Raw genomic sequence first — 27,962 nt, forward strand, 5'->3', positions numbered from 1 at the left:
TGAAAAAAAAGATTGCTTTATTGTTAGGTTGCAGTCCACATAAAGAACAAGCAAGTTTGGCACTGACGTGAAATAAAAATGAGAAATAATGGAAACATTTAGTACAAATTAAGCAGTTAAGTTCTCTCTCTTTGATATGATTTTTAGGTTATTTACAGTATCTCATTTATTTGCTGCATTTTCAGGAAGTATTAGGTTTACAGCTCCATAGATTCCATCTTGGAACAGATCTGGCTTGAGGGTGTTGTGAAGGAAAAAGGTGGGAGGAAGTAATACAAAAATCAAAATCACACTGCTATCATGGATACCTTCAGCTATATTTTCCAAATAGCTGCTTTGCTGGTCTATCTGCATTAAGATTTTCTGGAAGTCAACCAATCTAAAGTTGTAGTACCCAGAAAGAAGTTAAATGGTCTAACAATTGTTTCATTTCAGTTTAATAGCACAGAAATGAGAGTATGGGTAAATTCCAGTTTCCTGTAACCTCTTGGGGTCTGGAGTGAAATACACTGTCAGCAGAAAAACACAGTGGAAAAAGCTGAAATGCAATCCTTGAAATTCAGGAGAGGTGAGATTGTAATTTGGCTGTAAATGACAAGCTCCGTCGGAATGCAGAACTTTTTAATCTTCATGATCTGGCGTACTGAAGTAATTTAATGCTGAATATGGATTTGCAAGAATATTAATCATGGTGATTCAGGTTTATTCCATTCTTGGACTTCAGAAACTTGGATGAGTTCTAATGTAAGGGATATTGTATCCTGGATTTTCCCCATTATGTTTCAAACATTTCACTCTAAAGTCTGTGATAATCACCGTTGTACAAGGTTGGAGACTTGGCTGGAGTCCCTTCAGGTCTGATACAGTCTGGCAGGTTACTGCTTGTAGTAGTTCAGTTTTCTCTGAAGTGCTCTTTCTTCCCTATCCTGTTATTATGAACTTCCCTTTCCAGCTGATCTTCTGTCAGCTCTGTTATTCATCCTATATTCAACACAAAGAGGCTGTAACAATTCCTGGGGGGGGGGAGGGGGGGGGGAGAAAGAAACAAAGCAAAAACCAAAACAAACAAATAAAAAAAAAAAACCACAAAAGCCCAAACACAGCAACAACAAAAAAACAAAACTCCAGAAAACCCAAAACCCTCTAGAGGGAAATTTCTGGGCATTGACACAAAATTCCACATAAAACACTGGTTCCATTTTCACCACATGCCTTTTCCAAAGCAAACAGCTCACTTTCCTGTTCATGGGGAAGTGTGAGGTTGTAGAGCTGTGTGAATCCCATTGCTGTCTCTGGAGCAGTGCTGCTTCCTCTCTTCTTTCCTTCCTCTTTGCTTCCTGGGGCTTTGTTTTCTGTCAGAGGTCCATCCTTTCTGAATGACTGTCAAATGCTTTTGCAGGTGGCAGGAGTGAAAAGCACTGGAGCCTGCAATCATTGCAGACTCCAGTGGGGTCAGAGATGGGTGATTTCAACTTGTGGTAGGGTTCAAACAGAATACTTGATACACTTAGTTTTCTAAAACAAAAAGGACTTTTGTTCAGACATTGCGAAACTGTGATGAAACCCATACATAATGTATCAATAGGTAAACTCTGACTGAAAATAAGAAAATTGTGAGTTGACTTTGTGATTATGAACCATGTACTCAAGCCTTCCTCCACAATAATAGATTTCATTCTACAGGTGACTGGTTCTCTCTTTCTTTGGCATATTCCAGTATGAAAGATAGGCCCTTGATTACCCAAGTAGTCAGCAACTAATGTAACACTGAAAAACTAGGGAGATCTCCAAAAAGTCTATTTTATATTGGATAATGGCAGACGTGATGACTCCATCCCTCTTTTTTTTTGAAAGTATACATACCAGAAGACTTTAGCTGGTTGTTCTGGCTATCAGGAAGAAATTTGTTTAAAATAAAAACTTCATTAAGATAATGAGATGGAAAATGAGTATCATGTTACTGATTGCAAGGCAGAAAACCGTCTGATGGCGGTGAAGGAAAGTATGGCATAACTGCAGAGGAGGTTGGAGGAGGGGGCAGGGATAGCCAGCAGAGTCACTGCATTATTTCTGCAGATGGGAGACCTCTTGATTCATACAGCACAATGTCTGTCTCTGTAACTGTCATATGCTGCCAGATCCATCTCTTCACACCTTTTGAACACAGGCAAGCAGATGAACTCCTTGGTTCAACAGCTTCTTCATTAGTGTTTTGTTAATCATTCTGACTCTGGCTTCCCTCCCCTCTCCCCTGCCAGCGCTGGGGATTTCAAGGTTCAGCTTGCATAACAGGTAATAGCAGGCATTTCCTTCTCCTGTGTCGGGATATCCTGGCGCCCTTCAGTCTCTCTCTGACTGTGTTTAAAACAGACTCCAGCACAGGAAAAAAAAAAAAAAAAAGGAAAAAATCCCAGTCTAAAATTAGCAGCCCTGATAGAAGAAAGGCCCAGGGCTGTCCCCTGTGCTGTTTGTCAATGAAACAACACAGCTAAACAGGGCCAGAATGCATTTCTGCTCTGGGAAAAACAGACATGTCAAGTTTTGGGGAGAAGGGGAGTAAGTAAGAATTGAGCAGACATCACACCGATCATCAGGGAGAACTAAGGTATCCAGAGTTGCAAACACCATGGTGTACATGAAGAGGCTGTATGGAATCTTGTTATGGCAAGGTTGTATCTGTCTCTTGGTAGCACTGAATTCTGCTTGAGGGTCTCTGCTCCTTGAGGCTGGATCAGATGCTTTGAGACTCCTCCTCCTGTTTGGCTGTCATGTTTGTCATCCTTAATGGGTGTTCACTGCTGAGCACCCTATTTCAATGACTAGATTCTGATCATGCAGCAGTATAAACCTGAGGTCTCAGCAGGTTTACACCATTCTAAATTGTCAGAGTTTTTAAAGTTGAATTTAAAATTTACATAAAAATAACCTGCACTTTACATTAATAACAATATATGGTTTTAAGCTGATCTTGTAAGCAGCTTGGATGTTCTACTCCATTAATGACAGTTTCATGCATGGCTATTTTAAATGATTGGACTCTTGCTGTAATGAGTGACTTACGTAGTAAAGAAAGGCATTATTGCAAAAAGTTTACAGTTCATTGTCACTGCTGTCAACATGGAATTGTGATAAAACCATTTCCTCCTTTCCTCATTCATTCTGTGTGTGGTCTGTGTCCATGAAAGCTACTGTGGGAATTTTATTTATAGCAGTCAATATTATGAATTGACTCCAGCTTTCTTTGCTAGATTGCAGATGTGTCTGTCTATCAAAATCCATCTGACAGTCCTTGAGTACAATTTAGTTAGCTAAAAGCAAATAATCATATTTCAGCAAGACTTCAAAACTTTCCTCAGCCGTTCTGCTCTGCTTTCAGATATGCCAAGCCTTTGGTATATTTTGTCCTGCTAAACTGAGGGATTACTTTGCATCCTGTGAATTTCTTTCATGTTTGCCTTCCTGGTTTCATAGGAAATAATAAAGGCTTGTTTTTCTTGGTTGGCAGAAGACTCATTCTGATATATCCAAGATAAAAGCTTCTATTTATGTACTACAGAATCTCATGGGGAAAGCTTTTAAGAGACAATGAGCTTACTTTTAAGTTTAGGCCGCTTTGCCTATTATTTGTCACTTGAAAGATTCATAAAGTAAGAAACTCTTTTTGACCTGGATTTAGTAAAGACAAAGTATTTTTCTATCAGTAAAAAGAAGAGGACTTACTGGCAAGTTGAAACACGGCAGCTATAGCCTCCTCCCACCACTGGGTATCCTGGGAAATGATAGGCAGCTCCATTAGGCCCAGGACAAAGATGAGCTGGCCAGCAGTCAGAGCAACAGTGGCGATGAGATTGCAAGCACGCATCATATCAAACTGCACTAGGGAAACATAAGAAGTATGCATAACGTTAAAATTATACAAAATGGGGAATAAGAAAATCCTGGCTGAGTGGCTAAGTAAAATGTGTCAATCCACAGAAAATTATTCTGACACTATTCGTAATCCAGCAGCCCCCTGCTGTAGCGCATTCCCTGTGGTCTGCTTAAGAAAAGATTTTCTTTAAGATGTGTATTGACTCTTCCCTTTAGTTACACAGCATCCCATAAGTATTGCTTCAGTGCAAAACAATCTTGTATGAAACAAGCAGCTAATTTCCATGGATGACCCTGGAGATGCTTGGCTTTTGCCTTATTCTACCTGTAATGAGTGGCACAGTTTTTTGGGGCAGAAATGGTGTGTGTTTGGCATCACAAATAGGGATGTAGACAAAGCAGAGACATTTAACGCCTTCTTCACCTCTGTCTTTAACATCGCTGATGAGCCCTGGGACCACTGGAGCCCTGTGTTGGAGGACCATGACTGTAGGATGATAAACTCCTAGCCAACCCGAACTTGTTCAAGACTTGCTGCTCCAGCTACACGTGGGGTCCAATGGGATTTATCTCAGGGTACTGAAAGAACTGGCTGATGGGACCTCTATCATTTTACATTGGTCTTGGGAGTCTGGAGAAGTCCCACTTGGCTGGAAGCTGGCAAATGTTGTCCCAGTTTTTAAGAAGGGTAAGAAGGAAGGTCCTGGTAATTACAGGCTTGTCAGTCTCACTTCAGTGCCCAGTAAAATTAAAGAGAAGGTTATTCTGGGAGTTACCAAAAAGCAGTTGAGAGACAACACAGTCATTGGTCACAACCAGCACAGGTTCATGAGGGAAAAGTTCTGCTTAACCAGCTTAATTTCCATTTATGACAAGGTCTGCCATTGAATTGACCAAGGGAAGCCAATAGATGTGATGGGTTTGGATTTCAGCAAAGCTTTTGATGCTGTCTCTCACAGTATCCTTCTGGATAAACTTTCCAGCACATGCCTAGACCAGTTCATTATACAATGGGTGAGGAATTGGCTGACAGATTGGGCTCAGAGTTATAGTAGATAGGGTGACATCAGGCTGGTGCCAAGCCACTTGTGGGGTTCCCCAGGGCTCAGTTTTGGGCCAGTGCTCTTTAATGTTTTTATAAATGGTCTGTATGCAGGAATCGAAGGTACATTAAATAAGTTTGCTGACAATACTAAAGTAGGAGGAGTTGTTGACTCCCTTGAGGGTAGAGAGGCCTTACAGAATGATCTGGATAGGCTGGAGAGCTGGGCAGTCACAAACAGTATGAAATTCAAGAAGAGCCTGATTCTCTACCTGGAATGAGGTAGTCCTGGCTATGGGTACAAATTGTAGGATGAGAGGCTGGAGTGCTGCTAGACAGAAAGAGATCTGGGGGTTTGGACTGATGGCAAGTTGAATATGAGTCAACAACATGCCCTGGTAGCCGAAAGTGCCAAGCATGTCTCGGGGTGCATCAAGCACAGCACAGCACAGTCAAGAGAGGTGACTGTCCCACTCTGCAACACACTGGTGTGGCCCCACCTCAAGTCTTGGGTGCAGTTTTGGCACCTGAATACAAGAAGGATATCAGACTATGAGAGGGTGCCCAGGGGAGAGCGACCAAGATGGTGAAGGGTCTCAAGGGCAAGACTCGAGCAGAGTCTTGAGGAGCAGCTAAGGTCACTTGCAGAAGAGAAGACTGAGGGAGGACCTCATCACTGAAGGGGGACCTCATCACAGTCAACTACCTTCCTACATCACTGCCTTCCTCAAGGCAGGCAGCGGAGGGGAGGTGCTGATCTCTCTCCAATGACCAGCAATAGGACACAAGGAAATGGAATGAAGCTCCATCAGGGGAAGTTCAGGTTGGAAGTTAGGAAAAAGTTCTTCACCGAGAGGCCAGTTGGTCACTGAAACAGGCCTCCAGGGTAGCGGTCACAGAACTAAGCCTGTCAAGAGGTCAAGGAGTGTCTGGACGATAGTCTAAGTCATATGGTTTAGTTTTAGGTAGTTTTGCAAGGATCAGGGAGTTGGACTCTGTGATCCTTATGGCTCCCTTCCAACTTGAGATATTCTGTGGTTCGATATTAAATATAAAGAACAAATGCAGAAATAATTACAGACATAGATATCTGGAATCTTGAGCAGAAACCTGATTAAATGTGTCTCCCAGCTGGCTACTGAATGGAATACATTCATTGCAAAGTTGAGTACTTTTAGTCAGGCTTTTTTCCTACTTTTCCTGTTAACCTGATGTATGTCCTGTTTTCATCCTTTTCCTTCCTCTCTAGCAAAAGGTGGGATTTCTAAATATCATTGTGTCAGTTCAACATTTCTTGCTAACATGTTGTTGCTATTCTGAAATAGAAGCAGCTCAGTGTTTAGGTTTGGCATATGTTAGAAAGACCCTGGATGTGAATATTCCCCAGATTTTCAAAAGTAATTTAACTGGTTATAAGTTTAGTGGGTGCACACAATTTGATTCCTGATCTTCCAAGGAGACAGCTAGGAAGCGCAGAATACAAAACTTGGTATCAACAAGCATTGTGGTCATCATTGAGTCTGGTCTCCTTTTTTGAGTTGTAAAAATGAGTTTACCCTTTATTTTCTCCTCATGGGTATCTTTAGCTTCCAGTGTTCTAAGTAACAACTCATGATTTAATTAAAATTTAATAAAATATGGTATTGTATCTGAAAGCTAGTTAAGAACCACAGTCCATTAAACTTCTTCACATTAAAGGAAATGTTAAGAAGATAACATACTAAGTATTTTTTGGTTTTCCTAGTGAGTTCATCTCTCACCAGGGAGGAAGCTTATTTCACTCAAGAAAATAGTTTGCTCAAAGATTTTCTGTTTAACTTTCAAAACTGTCTTGTCTAGCATTGGGAGCATTTAGATCTTTTGCCGTGTTGAATGCTTACAGGTCACAGAGCATGTTGGTTGATAACAGAATCATATTCAGATGGCTGAGCTTTGTAAATATCAGTAAAACTCTGAGCATTTGGAGTGTTCTGTTTTTCCACTTAAACAGACTTCTCCAATACCCTGAAATCAATGCTTGTTGAAGAGTTAGTAACACCTTTCAAAGGAGAAATGTCCTAAGTAAAGAGCAGGCTTGCTGCTATTAGTATTAAAGTACTTTGATTTGTCAACAGAGCCATCTGTAGTGTCAAACTAGAAAAATAGTTGGTTTACAGCCATAAGGAATTCCGTTGCTTTGTCTGTATATAATATGCATGAGCTTAAAAAAAAAAAACCCAACAGCTTCTGTTATTTTATACCCTCTAAATGTCTGAAGCTGCTTCTTTTAACCAGAAAGAAGGTTGCACTTGGTCCAGGTTGGAGCCCCTACAGGATGATGACAGGTAGAATAAGGAGGAAGCAGCTGGTGTGATTTCATTAAATGTAAAGACAGTTATTTTTATGGAATAAGGTATTACAAGAATTGAATTCCCTTCCATATTTTGTATGAGGATATTGTTGTCTTATTCTAACATGATCAGTCATCTTTTGGTTTTGTTCTAAAATTGTAATGATTCTTCTTCTTCAGAGGGAAAAAAGTCAATAATGTATAACTTACGAACTCCATTCTTCTTTCAGTAGAGCTCATTGTTTTCAGCCTGGCAGTGCCCCTCTGCAGGTGACTCTGACTCAGCCACGGTAACTTTGCACATTGCCAGTTTGGCACATGGTAATTCTATGTTGAACTTATTCAGCCCTGAGCTGAGGTTCTGCAACATGAAACACCCCAGACCGTGGTACCGGTGGAAGGCAGCTCTGGCCTCCTCTTGCTGATGACAACCAGCATACAACACTGATCAAAGAAAGGAATTGAGTATGCAATCTCAAAGCATTTCTTCAGAGCCTGTACCCAAAGATGTTTAAGATGTAAATCATGTTGAGGAAAGCTAGGCCACAAAACTCCTGCTTGAATGACTGCTCAATTCAGGATTAAATAGAACTCATCTCTTATAAAATTGCCTGCAGTATAGTTTTTATGTGAAATTTAGTGTTTACCTTTGTACTCTTTTACTCTGCTTGTTATTTTAAATTATAGGTAAACCAGAAATTCCTCAGTAGCCAGCTTCAGTCCATTCTGATGTATTTTATATAGATTTTAAAACTAGTATGAATTTAGGCTCATCTGTTCAACCACATCAAACATTTCTGCTTCATTTGCAGTAGCCCTGATTGCATTGTAACTTTCTGTGGCCATTGCAGACTTCAACTTTTTCAGAATGATTTCTGTCAGCCGCAATTTGTAACAAGAGGTTCATAACGATAATAACATCTGCACAATTACTGGTGGCACTTGTGTTAACCATTAGCTTCTAGAATCTACTGTCTAAGACTGTCATAACATGGGTATTTTGTATTTTTGATATCCCACTTTTGGGGGGTTGAACTCATTATTGCTCATGTCAACTATCTCCTGAATTTTAACCGTGAAAGGAGTTTCCTACAGCTGGATGTGGATGCTTCCAGCAGAACAGAGCTGGACACTGCAGATGTTTATTTTGCGTGTGTCTGATACAGGTGAGGAAGACACAGCAATCCAGATTCTCTCTCTGCTTTACTTAATACCTCTCCTTCACATCCCTTAAGATGCAACTTGGCTGTCGAGAACTGGAAAAAGCGGTAGACACTGAATGTCTCCAAAACTTTCCTCTAAGTGGCCGTTGTTCATCAATATGAACAATACCAGTCACTGATTTCTTCCTTCTGGAAGCCCATCTTGATCCCAGTTTATTCTGAGAAGTAGTGAGTTCATGGACAGGATATCCATCTGGTTCTCATGTACAGCTTTGGATACTGGCTAATGAATTCTGCTTTGTTTAAAACAGTGAGCAGTCAAGGGTCAAAAGCCAAACTCCAGGGATAAGACCAATTCAAATTCCTTGTTTTGCTCACATCCTAGACCATATGTATCCACCTGGATTAGAAATGTTAATTTGATTTTGTTATTTGCAAACAGTAATTTTGTTTTGTTATTTTCCATGATAGCGCCTGGACTATTTGTGTTTTGCAGAAGTAGGTTGATCATACTGGAGAGTAATTTGCAGTGTTTTGGGTTAATGAGGAAGGATGACCTCACTGAAGAATCAAATTACGCTAATGGCTTAAAATGTGAAGTTTTCTTCCTCTTTTCTGTCTGCATAGAGGGAAAAAACAATCATAGGTGGGAATTCATGCTTTTTACTGATGAAAGGTACAGAGTGTGTATGAAGGAAACTACATGGTCCAAGATACTGTGATATTTGTCTAAAACTCCCCCTGAGAAATATCCGTTTTGGTGAACAAAAATTGTAATGCAAACTTAAGTCCTTACTAAGTTTCCAGCCCTGGGAAGGAGTTAGTGATGGCATGTTTATCCCTAGATAGGAATAGCACCAACTTTGAACTGTGTGGCTTCACAATTCCTGTCTGTCCTCTAAGCTGCAGGAGCTGCCTGTGAGCATGCTGTTACTGTATCCCCACTGTAGGGCATGAAGAATGCTGTTTAAAACTTTGGGATTCAATGGGCAGGAATTGGTTCTGCTGAGCTGAAGAAGAGCACCATTTTAGGCTGCTGCGAATTTGATTGCATACGTCAGTTTATCCATATTCTAAATCTCTCAAGGAATTTTGCTTCCTTGTTTTCTATTGATTCTTTTGGTGTTAAACAACCACTTTAGCTGTGTTCAACTTTACTATTCTTTTAAGCAAAAGTTACGCTTTTAGGTACTGGTTTAAAAATCATTCCAACCATGTTTGGTGTGTAATAGCTTTTCATCATTAGCTTGCTCTTTAAACATTACTCAGTTGTTAACCTTTTTTCAATGTCCATATAAAAAGGCAGACATTATAGGAGGAATTCAATGGCTGCTATGCTTGCAATGGAAGGAATTAAAACCCCAAGTATTCTATCAGTGCCCTCTCCTTTTTATGGTTCTTGGGTTTATTTACTGATTACTTATTCAGTGAATTATTGAGTATGCAGCCTGAGATGTGCCTGTCTTCATAAATGATTAGTGTTCATGCATGACTTTATCCTGGAAAGGAGGATGAACTGTTGCGTTTCTGAAACAGCAATTTCTAAATAATTATGGATAGAACTGGTAATAGTTCTTATGCTGAAGTTGCTTCACTTATTTTTGTAAGAATCGTTTTTCAGTTACTGGTAACTTTGCTAGACTTCATCTTCTTGGGCTGGGTATCTGCAGGCTGAGATCATGTTATGCTGTAAAAATGTAATCCAACTAGGTCAGTAATTAGATTTTTCTGTAATATAATCAAGAGATTGAAATTGAGTACAGTTTTCCTCTGGAACTTGACATTTTGCTGAGGTGTTACACTGAGATAAGGGGTGCATCTCCTGCTATTCTGTTAATTTTCACTCCAGTAAATTGTTTGGTGTTAGCATACCCTGCCCTGACAGAACCATAGCTGGCAACTAAATTTTTGGAAAGCCAAGCCCTGCTAGGCATGGTCATCACATCATGCCTCCATTGTCCTGGAGCAGTGTGGTTGACACAATATTGACTACAGTCTACATGTGTTCATCCAGCCGTTCAAGAGCAGAGAGCAAAGAGCTCATTCTGTCCAAGCTCTGAGCAGTCACTGCACAGATCCTGTGAGCTCCACTTGTCATTCCCACACATGTTACTAAGTCATTTGGAAAATAAGTAATAGTCATGCCTGTGCATTAACTGAGAGGGTTGAAGCCTGCGCAGGCTTCAGCACATGGTTTTGTGTAGCAGAGTTCTACTTTTTCAGCCTTTTGGAGTATTTGTTAAAATCCACATTATAGGGACTTCAGAAATGCAAAACCAAGCATGCAAGCATTGGGAAAAGCAAGAACAATACACTTTTACCTAACTGGGTTTTATCACCCAACACATGAAATAGTGCTTTGCAAAAACACTGAACTGGTGCTGTTTAGACCAGTTCTCTGTTTAATTTCATTCTCACTAACTCTTACTCGTGGTCTTGCTTGTAATGAAGTTGAGTTCCAACCTGGAGAAAACTGAATTCCATATTAATAAAAATTTTAGAATAAGCCCTTTTTTATAATTCTGAAAGCATCCACTTTATTCAAACTTTTGGCAACTGAGTGTGTGTTCCTCTATTGTCAGCACAGATCAGATGTGCAGAAAAGGTGTCGACAGCTGACATGGAAATCAGCTGGAGCTGTGTCTTGAATGTCCCTCTAGTTATTTATTGACAGCATCATGCTGCGCCTCCCAAACTTGTACTCTATTTATGAAGCCTTTGGACATTTCATTTCTTCCGTTGATTTAAGTTTGTGGTATTAATGTTGAACTGGTTTTTGGAATATGAATTAGGAAATATATTGAAACATTTTAAAGGTATTTGTTAAACAAACTAAACCAAATGCTGGCAGTATCTAAGTGCACCTTTGCATGACTGTCTGAGACTAAGAAGGTTTAATATAGCACTGCCTTTTTGATACAAATATATTTTGTTGGTCTGAATAGACACTAATTTCTTAAAAGTGAAAGACATCTGAACTAATTTTTCTTCATCGGTTTGTAGTCTTTGCACATGATGATGTTGTTTCCATGTCTTATTGTAAGGACAGGACTTGATACTGAAAAGGAAAGTCTTTCTCTCTCTATTTTAAAATCTTCATGAGCATCCATATAGCTTTCAGCTCCAAGGAATCCTCAGTGTGTTCTATTGCTGGATGGATATCTTAAAAATTATAAGTCACTTATTTTGCTTAGCTTCATCTCTTGCTGAAGTATGCAATTTCTGCTTTTTCACTTAATATTAAAGAAAGGGGGAGAGAAACCATTCTGTTTCAGTACAATTAAAAGAATGTTCTGGTGTGACAGACTGGTGAAATCATCCCTTTAGATATTTTGGAACTTGATGATTGAGCTCATCTGAGTGTGAAACTTCAAATGTGAATATTGAGTTTGAAAGGCACACAGATCTTGTTTGGGGAAAGAAGACTCTGCTTGATTGGGGTTTGGTTGGCTGGTTTTTAATAGCATCAGTAGTTACTTTGCAATTAAGACATAGCCACATCAACTATTTTCAAGATGAACAAGTACTAATGATTAAGGGAATGTTAAGCAAACTCAGCATTGAAAATGCTTCTATACAGTTATCAACAGATAGGGCTCTGATCTAGCAGATCAAAGCTCTTAAGAGATCTAGCTTTGCAAAGGTATTTAGTTGTCTACATGTTATGGATTGCCAGTTTATAAGCATCAGTAGGGTATTCTCTGTTGGTGGCTGTAATGTATTTAAGCTGAAATGTTCAAAAGCTGCATTTTCACTCTTAATCCTTAAATTGAATTCAAAGTCTTGATAGTTAGAGAAACCAAACCTTGATTGCTCTGATAATATTTCTGTACGTGAAGGTACTGTATTGAAACGCATATTAGGTTAATTTTCTTATCCTGAAAAGTTTTGAACTTTTTCATATACCCAGTGTAGTAAAATCCACATTAAAATGAGCATTCACATTAATTTGAAGAGCCAGACCTCTTACAATATGCCTTCACTGGCATTTACCATTAATTTAGTCATTTCAATTATTTAGGTATTGATCATAATGCATGTGTTGGGAGGCAAAATCACAAGCCCAAGTTGTCACTGCCTCCATCTCTGTGCAAGAGCCTGAGCAATTTACCAGGCAACCATATATATGATAAGGTTTTGGGCATGCTTTAAGCAATTGGTCATTCCTGTCTTCTCAAAATGCAGTGGGCTTCCTTTACTGATCTGCATATATTGAAATAGTAACACAAGCCTGCAACATGCTCAGGTACTTGGCTCAACCTGGCTCCCACCCAGCCAAATTTCAGAGGCATATGTGGACATTGGGAATTTGTGGGCATACAGTGGACGTGGACACTCCAGTGAAGTGTTGCCTCTGCAAGCCAAGGCAAGCTCCTGGCTCCCACACGGCACAGCATCCTGCAACATCCTGCCTTTGCCTCCATGTTTCATGGTGTACTTGTGTTTGCATAAATCATACATTTAGGCTGGACAGGTGTTTATGTTTGGTCCCTGTGGCAGTCACGTAGATGCTCATGACACTGTGCCTCTCCCTGGCACCGGTTATACTCCCTTGTAAGAACTACGATTGACCAGAGCTATCTTGCTCCAGGCATCCATAGCTGCTAAAAGCTTCCCATTATTGGGACTTTTGTTATGTCTTATGGAGCCCTGAAGAACTGAGCACGGTTTTTATATTTTTCCAAACCCCTCCCTATTCCTGCATTTCCACACTGTTCATAATGTTCTTTAGACAAAAAGGGACAGACTGTGACCTCGTGTAATAAATCAGCTCCATCTGTCCACCCAGCCAGCCTTGCAGTATACTAGGAATTCAAGGTGTGGAATTCAAGTGGAATTCAAGTACCATACAGTGTGGTTAAAAATATCTAAACTGATTCCAAGTAATCTGGTGTACTCACACAGTGCAACATAGTTATTACTGGCCTGGTACTGGGCTAGGACATAGGAAACAGTAGAGGGACATTTGACAAGGGCTTGTAAGGACAGGACAAGGGGGAATGTCTTTAACCTGACAGAGGGGAGACTGAGATGAGCTCTTAGGCAGAAGCTCTTCCCTGTGAGGGTGCTGAGGCTCTGGCACAGGGTGCCCAGAGAAGCTGTGGCTGCCCCATCCCTGGCAGTGTTCAAGGCCAGGTTGGACGGGGCTTGGAGCAATCTGGTCTGGAGGAAGGTGTCCATGCCCATAGCAGGGGGTTGGAAGTGGATGAGCTTTAAAGTCCCTCCAGCCCAAACCAGTGTGGGAGTCTATGATTCTAATAACAGTGGCTTTGAGTAGGTTTGGTTTACACTGAGAGGGCATCACTGGTGGTGTAGCTTCATGTTCTCACTATTTGAGGTAGCTTGTGTGTCCTTGCATGATGCTGTGTTGCTCAGTATAATGTGTCTGCGAATTCATTAAATAGGCCCAAAGCTGAGTATTGAGGATTCCAGACACACTGTCTCACCCAAGATGTTACTAAGTGCATGCTTCTACTACATGTGGTATTTTTTGAAGGGTTAAGGGATGCAGACAAGTGCATAATCTTCTGAATTTTTGCAACAGCTCTGAAACTGCATCTTTGGCAAATTTCTCTGCCCTCACTCAGGTGACAAGAGAGTTAGGTGACCTAGCTAGGTTTCCTTAAAGTGTTTCAAGAGGGGACACACCATCTGAGTTCTTGATGAAGCCTTTTGAGTTTGTCGTTTAGGTTTGTCCATGTCAGAAAAACTTTGATTTGGTGTTTTCATAACCGGGCTCTGCTTCTGAGCATAAGTAAATATTTCAGATCTGGTAGTTTGTTGCCACTTTGAGGGAGCTATCACACACTAGCATCACTCAGCTTGGGCTAGAAGCAGAACTTGTTGGACTCCTGGTACCACCACTTAATCCAACAAAAAAATAACCACACAAAACCCCGTCCCATTGCCACACCCCAAACATTCCACCTGTTTTTTATTCTTACTGTTAGTCATTTGAACTGTCTCACAGAAGCTTTTTGGCATCACAGATGGTTACAGGAAGGGTGCAGGGTAAGGAGAGAAAGAAGGGGATAAAGAAGATTGAAAACCAGAGTTGAGGTACTTTCCCCTACTACCAGTGTCATCCATGTTTCTTGCACTGTGCTTTGCCGAGGTAGTTGACAATGAGATACTTTGTTTCCATATAATTTTTTTAATATAATTCACTTCTATCCTTGGATTTCTTTTTTTGGCATTTCTAATCTTTTATTTTTCATGGTGCCTCTGCTGCAGCATCTGTAAACTCCCCTGGTCTTTTGTGTCACTTGGCATTTATACCAGTAGTCCTTTACTGACACTTAAATATCCCTGATGCAGTGTTTACATCATAGAATATGAATGTGAAACACCTTCATTTCCTCTAGCTCCAGTGATTTGTGTTACGGTGAAATAATGCACACAGGTGTCCTGTTACCAGGCAACTGGATCAGAGAGGTGTTTCATATGGAATGTGACTTTGTCTTTTCAGACAGGCTTTTGGCCAACATGCTCCATCACAGTGACTTTTTTAGTTCATTCCCTGCACAATCTTTTGACAGATCATTTGCTATGATCTGTCATACACAAAAAAATGTGCAAAACCTCAATTATGATTAGTTTCAATTTGCTGTAGTTTATTTTCACTTTAAGCACATGCAATCCTGACACAATGAGCTACTTCCACAATTTTTCTTGCAGTCATTTTGTGTGAGCTGTGTACATGACGATGGGGCGAAAACCCCACCCGAGCTGTGTTTGTGTTCTCTAAGAAGCAGCACTGGCTGTGATTTCAGTGGGAGAAAGAGCAGGCAGTGAAAATCAGGGGAAAATAGAAGTTTCAAGAATGCACTTCTCTCTGCCAGTGAGTGAGCCTGCTTGTAGTAGAGTGTTTAGTTGGCTGTTAGTTCCATACTACTTGTACGAAGCAAGCCATCAGTAACAGCAAATTCTCAAAAGTTTTACTTTTTTTCTGTTTTAACTGTGATATAAATAACTTGCCCCCCCACATATGTATGTGTGTGTATACATAATCTTTTTTTTTTCTTTTAATATGAGCAAGACTGTGGCTTCTATTGCATTACTGTTGGAAGAACATATTGTTTGACAAATGGAATCCAAAATACTCTTATCATTGAGGAAGGAACTTCTTCAGAAAGTTTTTATATGTATATATAAACATACACATACATGTTTGTGATTTATCTACAACTGACAGATGAGGATTGCCATGTATATATTTATAAAATAAGTTATGATTTCTCATTAGAGAAATGACAAAACCGTGGATGCAGAATCAGGCCCATACTGACTGTATGTACAGTCCTTGGAAACATGTCTGTCAACAGATTGTTTCCAGCTTAGTTTGTCATGGCACAGCTGTGGAGATTTTGTTTTAAATGCATAATTGGCCTTTTGCTTACTATTTACTTCCAGATTAAATAGCTAATGGATGCTTTATTCCTATATAAATTGTGTCACTGGGCTTCAAAGTCCTCCTTTAAATTAGAAATTTTAAGAGTGTTTGTTAGAGGATTCTTCTGGGGACTTGACCATGCTGTGATTATTACTCTGAAATTTTAAATTTTCCTATCACATTTTGCTTTTATTTGATGTAAAAAACTGCTGCCCAAACAACTCTGCTATGAAACTGGCGTATCCGCGCCCATCTTTTTTCTCACCACCCATCTTCTGACTTGAAATACAAGTTGGTGGGTTTAAAGTGCTGCAGGTGCTAAATTCCAATATGCAGCTCTTTTCAGCTGTTGATTACAGCATGTGTACTTTTAACATTCATGACTGGTGTGCATGTTTTTCAAGTTAGAAATGGCTTATAAATACTAATCGGGACAGTGATTCTAGTGAAGAAATTGCTGATACACATCAAGGAGCTTTTCAACAGTCTAATCCTTTTTATTTGTCATTACAAAAGTTCTTTGGGTTAAAAAAGAATTGCAAGTTAGGTTTAGGGCTTTACAACAGTTTGGAAGTTTTCTGTTTGTGCTTTATGCAGGTTTAATATTAGCAAATGTGAAGGAAACATTACTGCACAATTGTGTTGGAAAACACTGTGTGGAACAGGTCCATATTAAAACAGGTTTTTAAAGAAGTCCCCTTCATACTTCTGGGTTTTCATCTTCAGAGACTGTGAGGAGGAGCAGAGCATTTTTCTCTTTCTCCATATTTCAAACCATGAAAAAAAATCTCTGAAACCACTTCTGTTATTACTAATGGCACCAAGGTAGCAGAACTGTTTATGAGCACCCTTAAAACCTCTGGAAAGATCTTAGTGTCTGTCAAGGCATAAGCTTCACAGGCATTTGTTCTGTTAAATTCAGTTCCTTGAAGGATGTGGGTTGGAACTGAATGATCTTTTAAGGTCCCTTCCAACCCAAACCATTGCATGGTTCTCTGAAGTCAGAGCAGTGATGTGGGGGCACATGGCCCTGACTGTTACCAGACACTTATGGCCTGCTCTGAGTGGTCACAGCTACTCCAGGCACAGCTCTGCTCTAGAGCTGAGTGACCGCAGGGGTGTTAACACGAGGACTGTGAGAAGTAAAGCGAACATTTTTATTATTCAGCTTTATTATTTCTCAGCAGGTTACAGGTTTCATCTCATCTAAAACTTGTAACTAGCTCAGGTTATGCCATAGGCATCTGTCAGATCCCATGGGTCTGTGAATTTGCAAAATTAGGGACACACCATGCTTCATGACATTCATGTTCCTCAACCAGGGTACCAATTGCTGTATGTAGTTGCATACATTAAGGCCTGTCTCAATTTTACATGTTTTTACCAAAAGTATTTCTGTCTTTTCCTCTCCTGGCATTTCCCACAAACGTAAGCAGAGGGCGAAATATCTTCATGTGGCATCTGAATGCTTAGTTTTTTTAATTTTATGGTATTCAGAGCAACTGGGGCTGGGGTTAAATGTATTGAGCAGCAAGGGACATGCTGATAGCAGGGACCCAGGAGGCAAAAGCGGGCAGCAGATTTCTCAGAGCTTTGGACTTGCACTTATATAGTTGTATGTACTGTGTAAAACAACAGAGTATAAATTATTGCTTTTGTGGAGTGGGAGGAGGAGGAGTTTAGTTCATCACTGGTAAACGTCATTATTTTTTTCCCAAATTAATTTATTTGAGGATGAATGTTAAGCAATGTTTAGAATCAGATGGTCATCAGCAATTTTGGGATTAGGTTATAAATCTCCTGGGGACCAGGTACACTGTGTCAGTTACAGCATAGCAAAAGCAGAGCAGACAAGAGATAGGACTTACGTTTGACAGTGCTGCGGGATTCCTGGAACCCAGCTGACTCCGAACCCCAGCCCAGGGCTTCACACTCGCGCTCCTCCCCTTGCCCATGCCTGGCATTCGTGCTTGCACCTCCTCTGCTCTTCTCTGCCAGCCAGCACATCCTCCAGAGCCCCACGCTGCGCTTACGCCCATCCTCCAGGGTCTGGTACACCCAGTTGGAAGTAAAGGCAGCGGCATTGTTGAGAACAAGTGAGACCAGGGCTACCAACACAGCTGTGGCTACCAGTTTCTGGATAGTCATATCTGACTGTCAGCTTGCTGCCAGTCCCTATTTGCAGAAGACACGAGGTCTCAGTCAGCTGCAGCACATTGAAATTGGACTTGAAACAGGCAGTTTTGTGAGGATGTTATGAAGGGCTAGAGGACATCACCGTTCATTCTCGAAGTAATCTCCAGAGGTGTTTCTGATCAAGGAAATGAGAATTTTACGAGGTAGGTTGGAGAATTCCATAAAATAAGAACACAGAGAGGCTTTTTTAGTTGCTTCCCAGCTTTGGCTTATCCACCTTCTTGCACTTTGATAAGTAATGCCAGTCGTGTGATAAACTGAACAACAGGGAGGTCCATTCCTTGCGAGATGCAACAAATCCTGACAGAATCGAGTCTCGAAGCAGGAGGTTGGAGCTGTTGCCAGGGCTGAAGCTGGGATGCTGGCCAGCAGCGTGCCAAGCGCCCGGTCCTCTGACTCAACCAGCACTGCTCCAAAAGCCTTGGTTTTGGGTGCAAGCTTCAGAATATCCCGCAAACTGTGACAAATGTCATTCTCTCAAAGACAAGCCAAACTGAAGGGGAATGCTGTCATCTCACAGAGCACTGCGAGTTTGGAGAATCTCCAGGGCTTTGCTCTGCCGCGTCCCTCGCTGAACACCCAAGCTGCGAGTGCAGGGGCCGAAGAACAGCCACTGCTGTGGGGAAAGAGCCTCCCCCTCCCCCTCCCCCCCCCCCCCCCCCCCCCCCGTCCGCAGAGAGGAAATGGTTGTTTTTGTGGCTGTTTTTGGTGAGCCTCAGGGCGTAGTCCACTGCAACAAACAGAGCCACTGCCACGGCAGTCGAACATTAACAGGATGTGTTTCCTGAAAGGAAAAGACTATGGTGACTTCTAAAGTTGTCCCTCCTCCCCTCGGAGAGACCCCCCCTCCCCGTCCCACTCCTCCTACTCGTCCAGCCAGGGCTGCGCATCCTAGCGGAGCTGGGAAGCAGCCCAGAGGTCCTCTAAGGAAGGGGAAAAAAAATCCCCAGTTATCAGCCTTCGGAGCATCGGGTCTGCAGGAACAGACTGAGGAGACGGATTCTGAAATACTTTTTACTGAAAGCAAAACAGTAGGGGGGTTGACTGCTTAACAGCATGGTGAATGCAGTGTGTGTGTGCCCACTGATGTCCCCCATCCTCTCTGCGAGACTAGAAGGAAGCATGACAGATAAATAGAAAATATGAAATCCCGAGAGTCTCCACCTGATAAACAAACAGATTTGGGGGTGTCCGAAAAGTCAGTTGCAAGTATTCGTGATGTGGATGAAGTTGGAAATCACTGGCATAGCCCTGAGCTGCACATCCCGCTTTGCTGTAAGCACTGGTGGCCCTGCAGAGTCCCTGGGAGGCTGGTCACCTCCCTTTGGTGCTCAGAACATGGGAAAGCCGCTGCAAGTTGCTTAATACAATCCAGTACAAACTCGACGTCCATACCAGGTCTGTGGCACTGATGCTGCAAAAGCTGCAAGGAAAGCAGCTCTGATAAGCAAATTAAGAAGGAGTTGTTGAGGCCGTTATTTCACACTGTCCCTGAACACAGATGTTTCCGGAGGGGTCTTGCAGAGGCTGGCTCTCCACATGGTGGTTTGATGTGTCCTGCTCAGGGCTGAGGGAGAGGGCAGAGATCGCAGTGGGTAACACCCTGCTGCAGCTACCAGCATCCCCTGCCCCTGCCTGGGATTCTGCTCTTTGGTCTGAGCCTGTCGAAGTCCTACTGTACGGAGTGTCTTAAATAGTATATGGTGAGGTGAAGGTGTGACATTTTTGTCCAAAGCCGTGATTCGGTGTTGGCATCACCAGCAGCAGCTGCACCAGCCACACGGGAGATGCTGGCATGAGAGTTCACATCAGTGTAATTAATAAAATAGATTAGAAACTGATTTAATTTTATAGCAGCTCTGTCTTACCAGCTAAGTTACTTTGCCCTAATTGACAGATCTGTGCTGACTCTCTATACCTAGACAAACTGGTTGGGAATTTTTTTGAAAGGCAGCGTTTCATTTTCCAAGACTTGTTGCTGAGAGGAGTGGATAATATTCCAATGAAGTTCATTTGCCTCTATAATTAGTTTTCAGCTATTGGAATTGAATGTACAAATCTGGCTATGAATTCATCCCTCCTCTGTGTGCTTGGTTCATTTTAATCCTTAAATGGATTAAGCTGTAGGTACTTTGAGCATCTTCATATTCTGACAGCAGTACAGAAACTTTGGTTTCTTTTTTTTTCCTGTGTTTGGTGATGTTTCTGTACATCTCTGAGTTTAGAAGTTTCAATCTACATAACACAGTGGTTGGTGTCTGCCATTCTTCAAAGAAACTTCCTAACAACAATGACCATATTTCCATATTTTATAAGCCATTGATTACTTGTTTTATTCACAAGCAAGGCAGATGTTCATATGCAGATAATGCCAGGAGAGTTTTACCTTTGGGGAAAAATCCCTTCTACCCATCACACTACCTGCTTCTGCCCACTTCTGTCATTGGCTTTTGTGATTTGTGGAAGTATGAGCATGTATTTTCAGAAGGGCACAAACTTTATTTGCATGTTACATGTAAAATTTATTTTACAAAAGTTGAACAAATCAGTCTAATAATTTAAAACTTAGTCAGATCTCTTCCTCTTTTGACACCAATTATTTGGTGTAAAAATATTCAACCTCTTTTTTTAATTCCTTCAAAATTAAAAATAAATCATGTTCTTCCTAGGTTATACTTGCCTTTGAGCATCAAAGGGACCAGGTGATATATACATCATGACATTAGCTTGTGGTTTGAGATTTATGATACTTGAGAAATTCTTCATGTTACGTATGCAAATCCATGCAAGTCAATGAACTTGCATTTCAGGCAGTTTTCCCAGAGGAAAGCAGTGAATGTTTGTCCCAGATTGCCTCTTGCTGTGGCTGCAGATGGATGCGTGGGTACAGAGTGGGTTGCAGCTGGGAACGGATGGGGGTGAGAAAAGTGGATCCATTTGCCATCTTGTAAAAACATAGGAGCTGGTGCTGGGACTGGGGACAGCACTGGCCTTGGATGAGATGTTTCATCCTAGCTGCAGTGAGGTGGTCACTGCCGAAGACTGAAGGATTTTAAGTGCATATAGTCTGTTGATGGGTGCTACCACAGCACAAATGATTTGGGACTTTTTGTGATGATGGAAATCTTTCTGGGAATGCTGATTGCTGCTTGCAGAGCAGAAAGGACAGCATCACTGCAGTCTGCAATGGTTTGAAGATCAGTGTCCTTTTTATAGATATGTTGAAAATTCTACATAGTACTTCTGAATGATCAACTTCTCATCCCTGCTGACCTTCAGTGTCACACAGTTTTTCTCATCTGAGCATGTCCAAGCCCTCTGTAGCCATGGGCCACAGCATCACCTGTGTGTAAAGCTGATCATGAGTGAATTACTTGTTCAGAATCCCCCACTGTTGTACATTTAAGCCTGATGACATTATTCTCACACGTTTTTTCAGGGATCGGAAGGTACAACTTCAAGTTAACTGGTGTCCAGGCAAATTATTGACATTTGAAAAATACTACTGGATGTGGTTTATTTTCCATAGGAAGCAGCACCTGCTTTGTCCCAGCCTTTTCCTTTGCTCCCAGCACAAGAGGGATGTGGAACTGTTGGAGCAAGTCCAGGGGAGGCCACAAAGATGCTGCAAGGGCTGGAGCAGCTCTGCTCTGGAGCCAGGCTTAGAGAGCTGGGCTTGTTCAGCCTGGAGAAGAGAAGGCTCCTTAAGGGGAGACCTTAGAGCAGCTCCAGTGCCTAAAGGGGCTACAAGAAACCTGGAGAGGGGCTTTGGACAATGGCCTGTAGGGACAGGCAAAGAGGGAGTGGCTTTAACCTGCCAGAGGGGAGACTGAGATGAGCTCTTAGGCAGAAGCTCTTCCCTGTGAGGGTGCTGAGGCGCTGGCACAGGGTGCCCAGAGAAGCTGTGGCTGCCCCATCCCTGGCAGTGTTCAGGGCCAGGTTGCATGGGCCTTGGAGCAACCTGGTCTAGTGGAAGGTGTCCATGCCCATAGCAGGGGGTTGGAACTGGATGAGCTTTAAGATCGCTTCCAACCCAAACCATTCCATCATTCTATGATGAAACCCCACCATCAGCAGCATGTAGGCTGGGGTGGTGGCTGGGGAAGGCTGGTACCCAGTGCCCTGCAGCCATGTCCAGATCCTGGTTTCACCAGGGTAAGTCTCATGGCAAACACATCGTGACCACTGTGGTTCCAGCTGCTGAGCTGAATTTCTTATGTGGTTGATTTTGTGATGGGGAAGTGCAGTCCTTGTCCCCACCACTGGGTCTGCAGCTCCCCAGCTTGCTGGATTTATTTCCATTTTTGCCAGCCCAGGCTGTGGCTGAGGCACAGAAGGATATCCTCCCACTCCAGGGAGATGTACACATTAGGGATGTGATCATATATTAGAATATATTATCTATAATATAATGTTATAAGGATGCAATAACATGTTCTATATAATACAGTGTTATAACAGTTATATCTGATAGTGTTAAAAATAGTGTTTCCCTTTGCATTAAGCTGTAGTCTTTTAAAGCAGAATGCTCAGGATCCAGTTCAATGAAGTGGGGCGCAGATTGGAAAGAGTCTTTTTTTCCTCCTGATCAAGATATTTGGAGGCAAGGGATGGAACATATGTTCCTTTTCTAAATATACCCCATTAAATGGAAAGAAATTTTGTAGTGAGGTTCCTCTGACAAACAAATCTCCAGCACTTCTAAATAATACTCCCTTTACCAGATTTTTTCTTTAACATTTCATGCAAAAAGCACAATGAAAAATACATAGTAACAGGAAGGTTTATAAAATCACACAGTTGGATGCTATAAGCAGTTTCATAGAATAACAGATACAAAAGATCAGATACAAAGGAAGAAAATCTTTTATATCAAATACATGGTAAAACTTGTGTCCAGTCTTAAGAGGCATCAAAGTTTGCTGCTGTGGCCTGAATCCTGGGGAGTTCAGGCTTTGTGGAGATACTGCATGGGGAGGGTGCTCCCAGAGCCCATTCCTGTGGCTCTGCTCATACTGTTGCTGCATCTGGTCTTCATTAAGTTTCTAGCTTCAGCTGATGAAGTACAGATGCGAGTGGCTTTCCAGGGGGGAGTAAAATAAGAGGAGGGGAAGAACAGGAAATTCCCAGAGCATGAGCTGGTGGCTGGGTAAAACGTTACTTGGCATTTTATATGTGACAGTGGCGCTGGGCCTGGAAAGAAGAGTTGCTGCCTTGTAGGAATGTGGGGACAGATTTGTTGTTCTCCCTATACTAACAACTGTGAATAGATAAACAGTGGGTTTGGCTGTCCTGCACCTCCTGGTTCTTCTTCCTAACCCAGACCTGCATTAATTTGCCCCCATTCCAGTGGGCAGCAAAGCTGATGGACAGAACTCTGGTGCTGGAGATGTCTGCCTGCCAGGGAGGTTGTGCCATCCCAAGGCCAAGGCCAAAGCCAAGGCTGGTCTGCTTGAAACACAGGGAAATGTGGAAGTGGGTTGCTGATGCTTCCTGGATGATTCTCTTCTCTAAACCCACCCCTTCCCTGTGGACATGCCTGCTCCTGGCAGTGAACCTGATAGGTGCCTTGACCTGAGGAGTTTGCAAGCTCAAAAAGATATATGTATATAATATATGTATTTATAGTACATATATTATTATATATTATTTGTCATAATATATAATATTTTATATAGGTGATATAGAAAGTGTCTGTTTGCTCTGATGAGCCATGGTGTGGAGAGGCTGGAGGTGTCTTTTCAGGGTGAAGGTAGAACTGAGGTTCTGGCTGAAGGTCCTCAGGTCTTCCTGCAGGAGCTGGGTGCATCAGTCCCAGTGTCCTGGCTGTGGCTCAGGTCTGGGAGTGCACATCCGTGGTGTTACCTCCCAAGGTTTTGGTGAGGCACGGCCCGTGCCACTGCCCAGCCGAGGCGTGGTGCAGTGGTCTGTGGTGCTAACAGCTCTGGGGTTAGGGCCTCTGTTAGACACTGAGACCTTCTGGGTGCTGAGTGGTAGTTTAGTACTTTGAATCTTTTGCATTTCACACAGTTGTGTTACTGTGGTGCCATTCTAGTTTTTAAATAAGATATAATCGCAGAATCCCAGACTGGTTTGTGTTAGAAGGCACCTTAAAGCTCATCAAGTTCCAACCCCCTGCCACGGACAGGGACACCTTCCACTAGACCAGGTTGCTCCAAGCCCCGTCCAGCCTGGCCTTGAACACTGCCAGGGATGGGGCAGCCGCAGCTTCTCTGGGCACCCTGTGCCAGCGCCTCAGCACCCTCACAGGGAAGAGCTTCTGCCTAAGAGCTCATCTCAGTCTCCCCTCTGGCAGGTTAAAATTATTCCCCTTATAATAAACAATATATTAAAATAATAAATGCAAACATAAGTATATAATAGATGCACATGAAGATGGTCTTTGCAAGCAAACAGTATGTTGCTGGGTCAGAAATGCTAGCATGCCTTAGCAGCAGCATGTGCAGCATGGTGCTAAAATTAATGGTCTCTCAAAGCAGAAACAGGTTTCTAATATTTTGCTGGAGGAATTGAATTAAAATATCACATGTATGTCCCATCTTGTGAGGGACATGTCTGCTGGAGATAACCAGGCTCTGCTGCAACTCCACATTGACCAAGGGAGAAGGTTTGTGCAGCTCCTAACAAAACGATCCTTAGCTCCAGTGAGAGAATGGGACCTCCTCTGCAGAGCAGGGCCAGGTTTGTTAGATGAAACATTCCTTTAAGCACTCCTGGAGGGCAAAGGCAGGGTAATGGAAGCAATGTTTTTATGTGTCACAGGTACTTGTGCTGCTGAGCTGCTCTTGGCCTGTCTCTTACCTCAGGCTTTGTGCTGGGTAAGTCTGTGCATGTGCTCTGCCCTAAATACTTCCCGAGTCTGCCTGTGGTCTGGTGTAACCACAGTGCCGAGCTCTGGAGTGTACTCCCCCTCTGTTGGAAGGCAGAGTTTGCAAAAAGATTACTAAACACAGGGCATATTAATTGGAGATGTTTCTTCCTCTATATTTTTTGCACTCAAGTGGTACTATGCTGCCAGAGCCCCTGTCCTGGGTTGAGCAGCAGCAGTCATTTTTCTCCTTCTTAGGAGCTAGTACAGTGCTGTGTTTTGATCTTTTGGCCTTGGAACAGTGCTGATAACGCCGATGTTTTCAGTTGCTGCTCGAATGTTTGGTCTGGCCAAGGACTTTCTGAGCCTCATGCTCTGCCAGGGAGGAGGGGAGGCCGGGAGGAAGCAGAGACAGGACACCTGACCCAAACTGACCAAAGAGGTACTCCATACCACAGCACATCATGCCCAGGAGGTAACTGGGAGGGACCCAGAAGGGCTAGTGGGACTGCAGGGTTGGACGAGGTATCGGTCGGTGCTCGGCTGGGGGGAGTGGGGCGAGTTATCAGTCAGCTGGTGCTGAGGTGTTGTATTCTTTCCTCTTGTTATTTCCTTTAGCATTATTATTATTGGTGGTAGCAGTAGTGATTTGTGTTATACCGTAGTTACTAAACTGTTCTTATCTCAACCCGTGGGAGTTGCATTCTTTTCGATTCTCCCCTCCGTCCCTCCAGGAGCAGGGGGAGGGCAAGAAGTGGGGAGAGTGAGTGGACGAGGTTTGTGGTTGGGTTTAAACCACGACAGCCCCTCAAGTTAGTTTGACAAGCGGCTTGAAGTGGAGGAGGGAGAGGTGGAATGTCAGAGCTCCAGCTCCTGAGGAAGTCATATGGATGGCCCATGGCACACTGCTGGCTTGGTGCCGGGGTGGCTCATGGTGTGCATGGGCAAGAGCTCCCAAAGGAAACCTGGGGCAGCAGCTCCCACCAGGGTCTGAAGTTGGCAAGGGGCCATTGCTGTTCAAGAAAGAGTAATGCAGCTGATAGGTGGTGATTAACATCCCTCTACAACTACCTGAAAGGAGGATGGAGCCAGGAGGTGGCTGATCTCTTCTCCCAAGGAACAAATCATAGTAAAAGAGGAAATGGCCTCAAGCTGCACCATGGGAGGTTTAGACTGGATATTAGGAACAATTCCTTCCCAAAAGGGTGGTCAGGCATTGGAACAGGCTGCTCAGGGCAGTGGTGGAGTCACTGTCCCTGGAAGTATTCACAAACTGTGTAGACTAAGTCCTTAGTGCTGTGGGTTAGTGGTGGCCTTGGCAGTGCTTGGGAATGGTTGGACTTGATGATCTTGAAGGTCTTTTTCAATCTAGTAGATTGATTGATCCTAAGTCCTGCTGTATGTCTCTGCATGCTTAGCCTTTAACTATGTACTTTAAAATACCCTATTTGGTCTGTTTCCTTTCAGAAGTTTCCACTCCCTTCAGTCTAAATAAGATTTCTCATCCACTCATCTGCTCAAGCCCACTCTCATCTTGCACTGAGGGAACTGTGAGCTGTCAAAGCTCTGAAAAATAAAGGGGTTTGTTTCCTTTCAGAAACTTGCTGTTGGTCAGTTTGACAGCGCAGCACCTGAGTGCATTCCTTTACCAGAATAACATGGCATTTGGCAGCTTCTGGCATGCAGGCAGGAAAGCATGCTTCTTTCCCATACAGTGAAGCACAGCCATGCCCACACACCCAAGACTGGATATCTGCTGATGACACAACTTCCTGTCCTTGTTGATCAAAGTCAGGTGACCATGTCTAACATGACCTAAATGTTCTTTAAAGGTATTTTTCCTACTTTTTCCAGTTCCAGATACAGTCAGTGGCTGGAATGAAAGAGAAACCAGTTCCAACTTTTCAGAAATTAGGAAGGTCACATCTGCTGCTAAGTCAGCATTTCTGTGTTGAGTGGCAATGCATGGACTAGCACTCAGCTTGATCTAGCACTGATGTTTTGGTAAGACCCTTCCAGCTCTGTGCTCTCTTTCAATGATCCTTTTGGTGTTGGGACCGGTCTTATTCAACATCTTTGTCGCTGACATGGACAGTGGGATTGAGTGCGCCCTCAGCAAGTTTGCTGATGACACCAAGCTGTGTGGTCTGGTTGATATGCTGGAGGGAAGGGATGCCATCCAGAGGGACCTTGACACGCTTGTGAGGTGGGCTGATGCCAACCTTATGAAGTTCAACCATGACAAGTGCAAGGTCCTACACCTGGGTCGGAGCAATCCCAGGCACAGCTACAGATTGGGCAAAGAAGAGATTCAGAACAGCCCTGCAGAGAAGGACTTGGGGGTGCTGGTCGATGAGAAAATGAACATGAGCCGGCAGTGTGCGCTCGCAGCCCAGAAAGCCAACCGTATCCTGGGCTGAGTCAAAAGGAGCGTGACCAACAGGTCGAAGGAGGTGATCCTGCCCCTCTACTCTGCTCTTGTGAGACCTCACCTGGAGTACTGTGTGCAGTTCTGGTGTCCTCAACATAAAAAGGACATGGAACTGTTGGAACAAGTCCAGAGGAGGGCCACGAGGATGATTAGGGGACTGGAGCACCTCCCATATGAAGACAGGCTGAGGAAGTTGGGGCTGTTCAGCCTGGAGAAGAGAAGGCTGCGTGGGGACCTCATAGCAGCCTTCCAGTACCTGAAGGGGGCCTATAGGGATGCTGGGGAGGGACTCTTCATCAGGGACTGTAGTGACAGGACAAGGGGTAACGGGTTAAAACTTAAACAGGGTAAGTTTAAATTGGATATAAGGAGGAAATTCTTTCCTGTTAGGGTGGTGAGACACTGGAATGGGTTGCCCAGGGAGGTTGTGAGTGCTCCATCCCTGGCGGTGTTCAAGGCCAGGTTGGATGAAGCCTTGTGTGGGATGGTTTAGTGTGAGGTGTCCCTGCCGATGGCAGGGGGGTTGGAACTAGATGATCTTGAGGTCCTTTCCAACCCTAACTATTCTATGATTCTATGATTCCTAGACTGGGGGACATGGACATGTCAGAGCAGAGCATGGGAGGAGGCTGCATTTGAAGCACATGCAGCGTAGACATGCAGGTGGAAGGAATTCAGTAAAATATTCAGATGTGTTCTTACTTTTCTA

At 42.9% G+C, this 27,962-nt stretch overlaps 2 protein-coding genes across 8 annotated transcripts in view; one reads left to right on the plus strand and one right to left on the minus strand.

Moving 5' to 3' along the window:
• Nucleotides 1–18,619, minus strand: part of TMEM204 (transmembrane protein 204) — a 28,998-nt gene extending 10,379 nt beyond the window's left edge. Inside the window, exons 1-2 of the mRNA XM_065683576.1 lie at nt 17,666–18,619; nt 3,721–3,876 (exon numbers count right to left, since the gene is read on the minus strand). Coding sequence (XP_065539648.1) covers nt 3,721–3,876; nt 17,666–17,945 — 436 coding nt within the window. The 5' untranslated portion in view covers nt 17,946–18,619. The remainder of the gene's footprint in view (nt 1–3,720; nt 3,877–17,665) is intronic.
• Nucleotides 1–27,962, plus strand: part of IFT140 (intraflagellar transport 140) — an 83,156-nt gene that overhangs the window by 43,416 nt on the left and 11,778 nt on the right. The gene's annotated exons all lie outside the window — the stretch shown is intronic.

Source organism: Lathamus discolor, chromosome 6 (genome assembly GCF_037157495.1).
Source record: "Lathamus discolor isolate bLatDis1 chromosome 6, bLatDis1.hap1, whole genome shotgun sequence".
NCBI classification, from domain to species: Eukaryota; Metazoa; Chordata; class Aves; order Psittaciformes; family Psittacidae; genus Lathamus; species Lathamus discolor.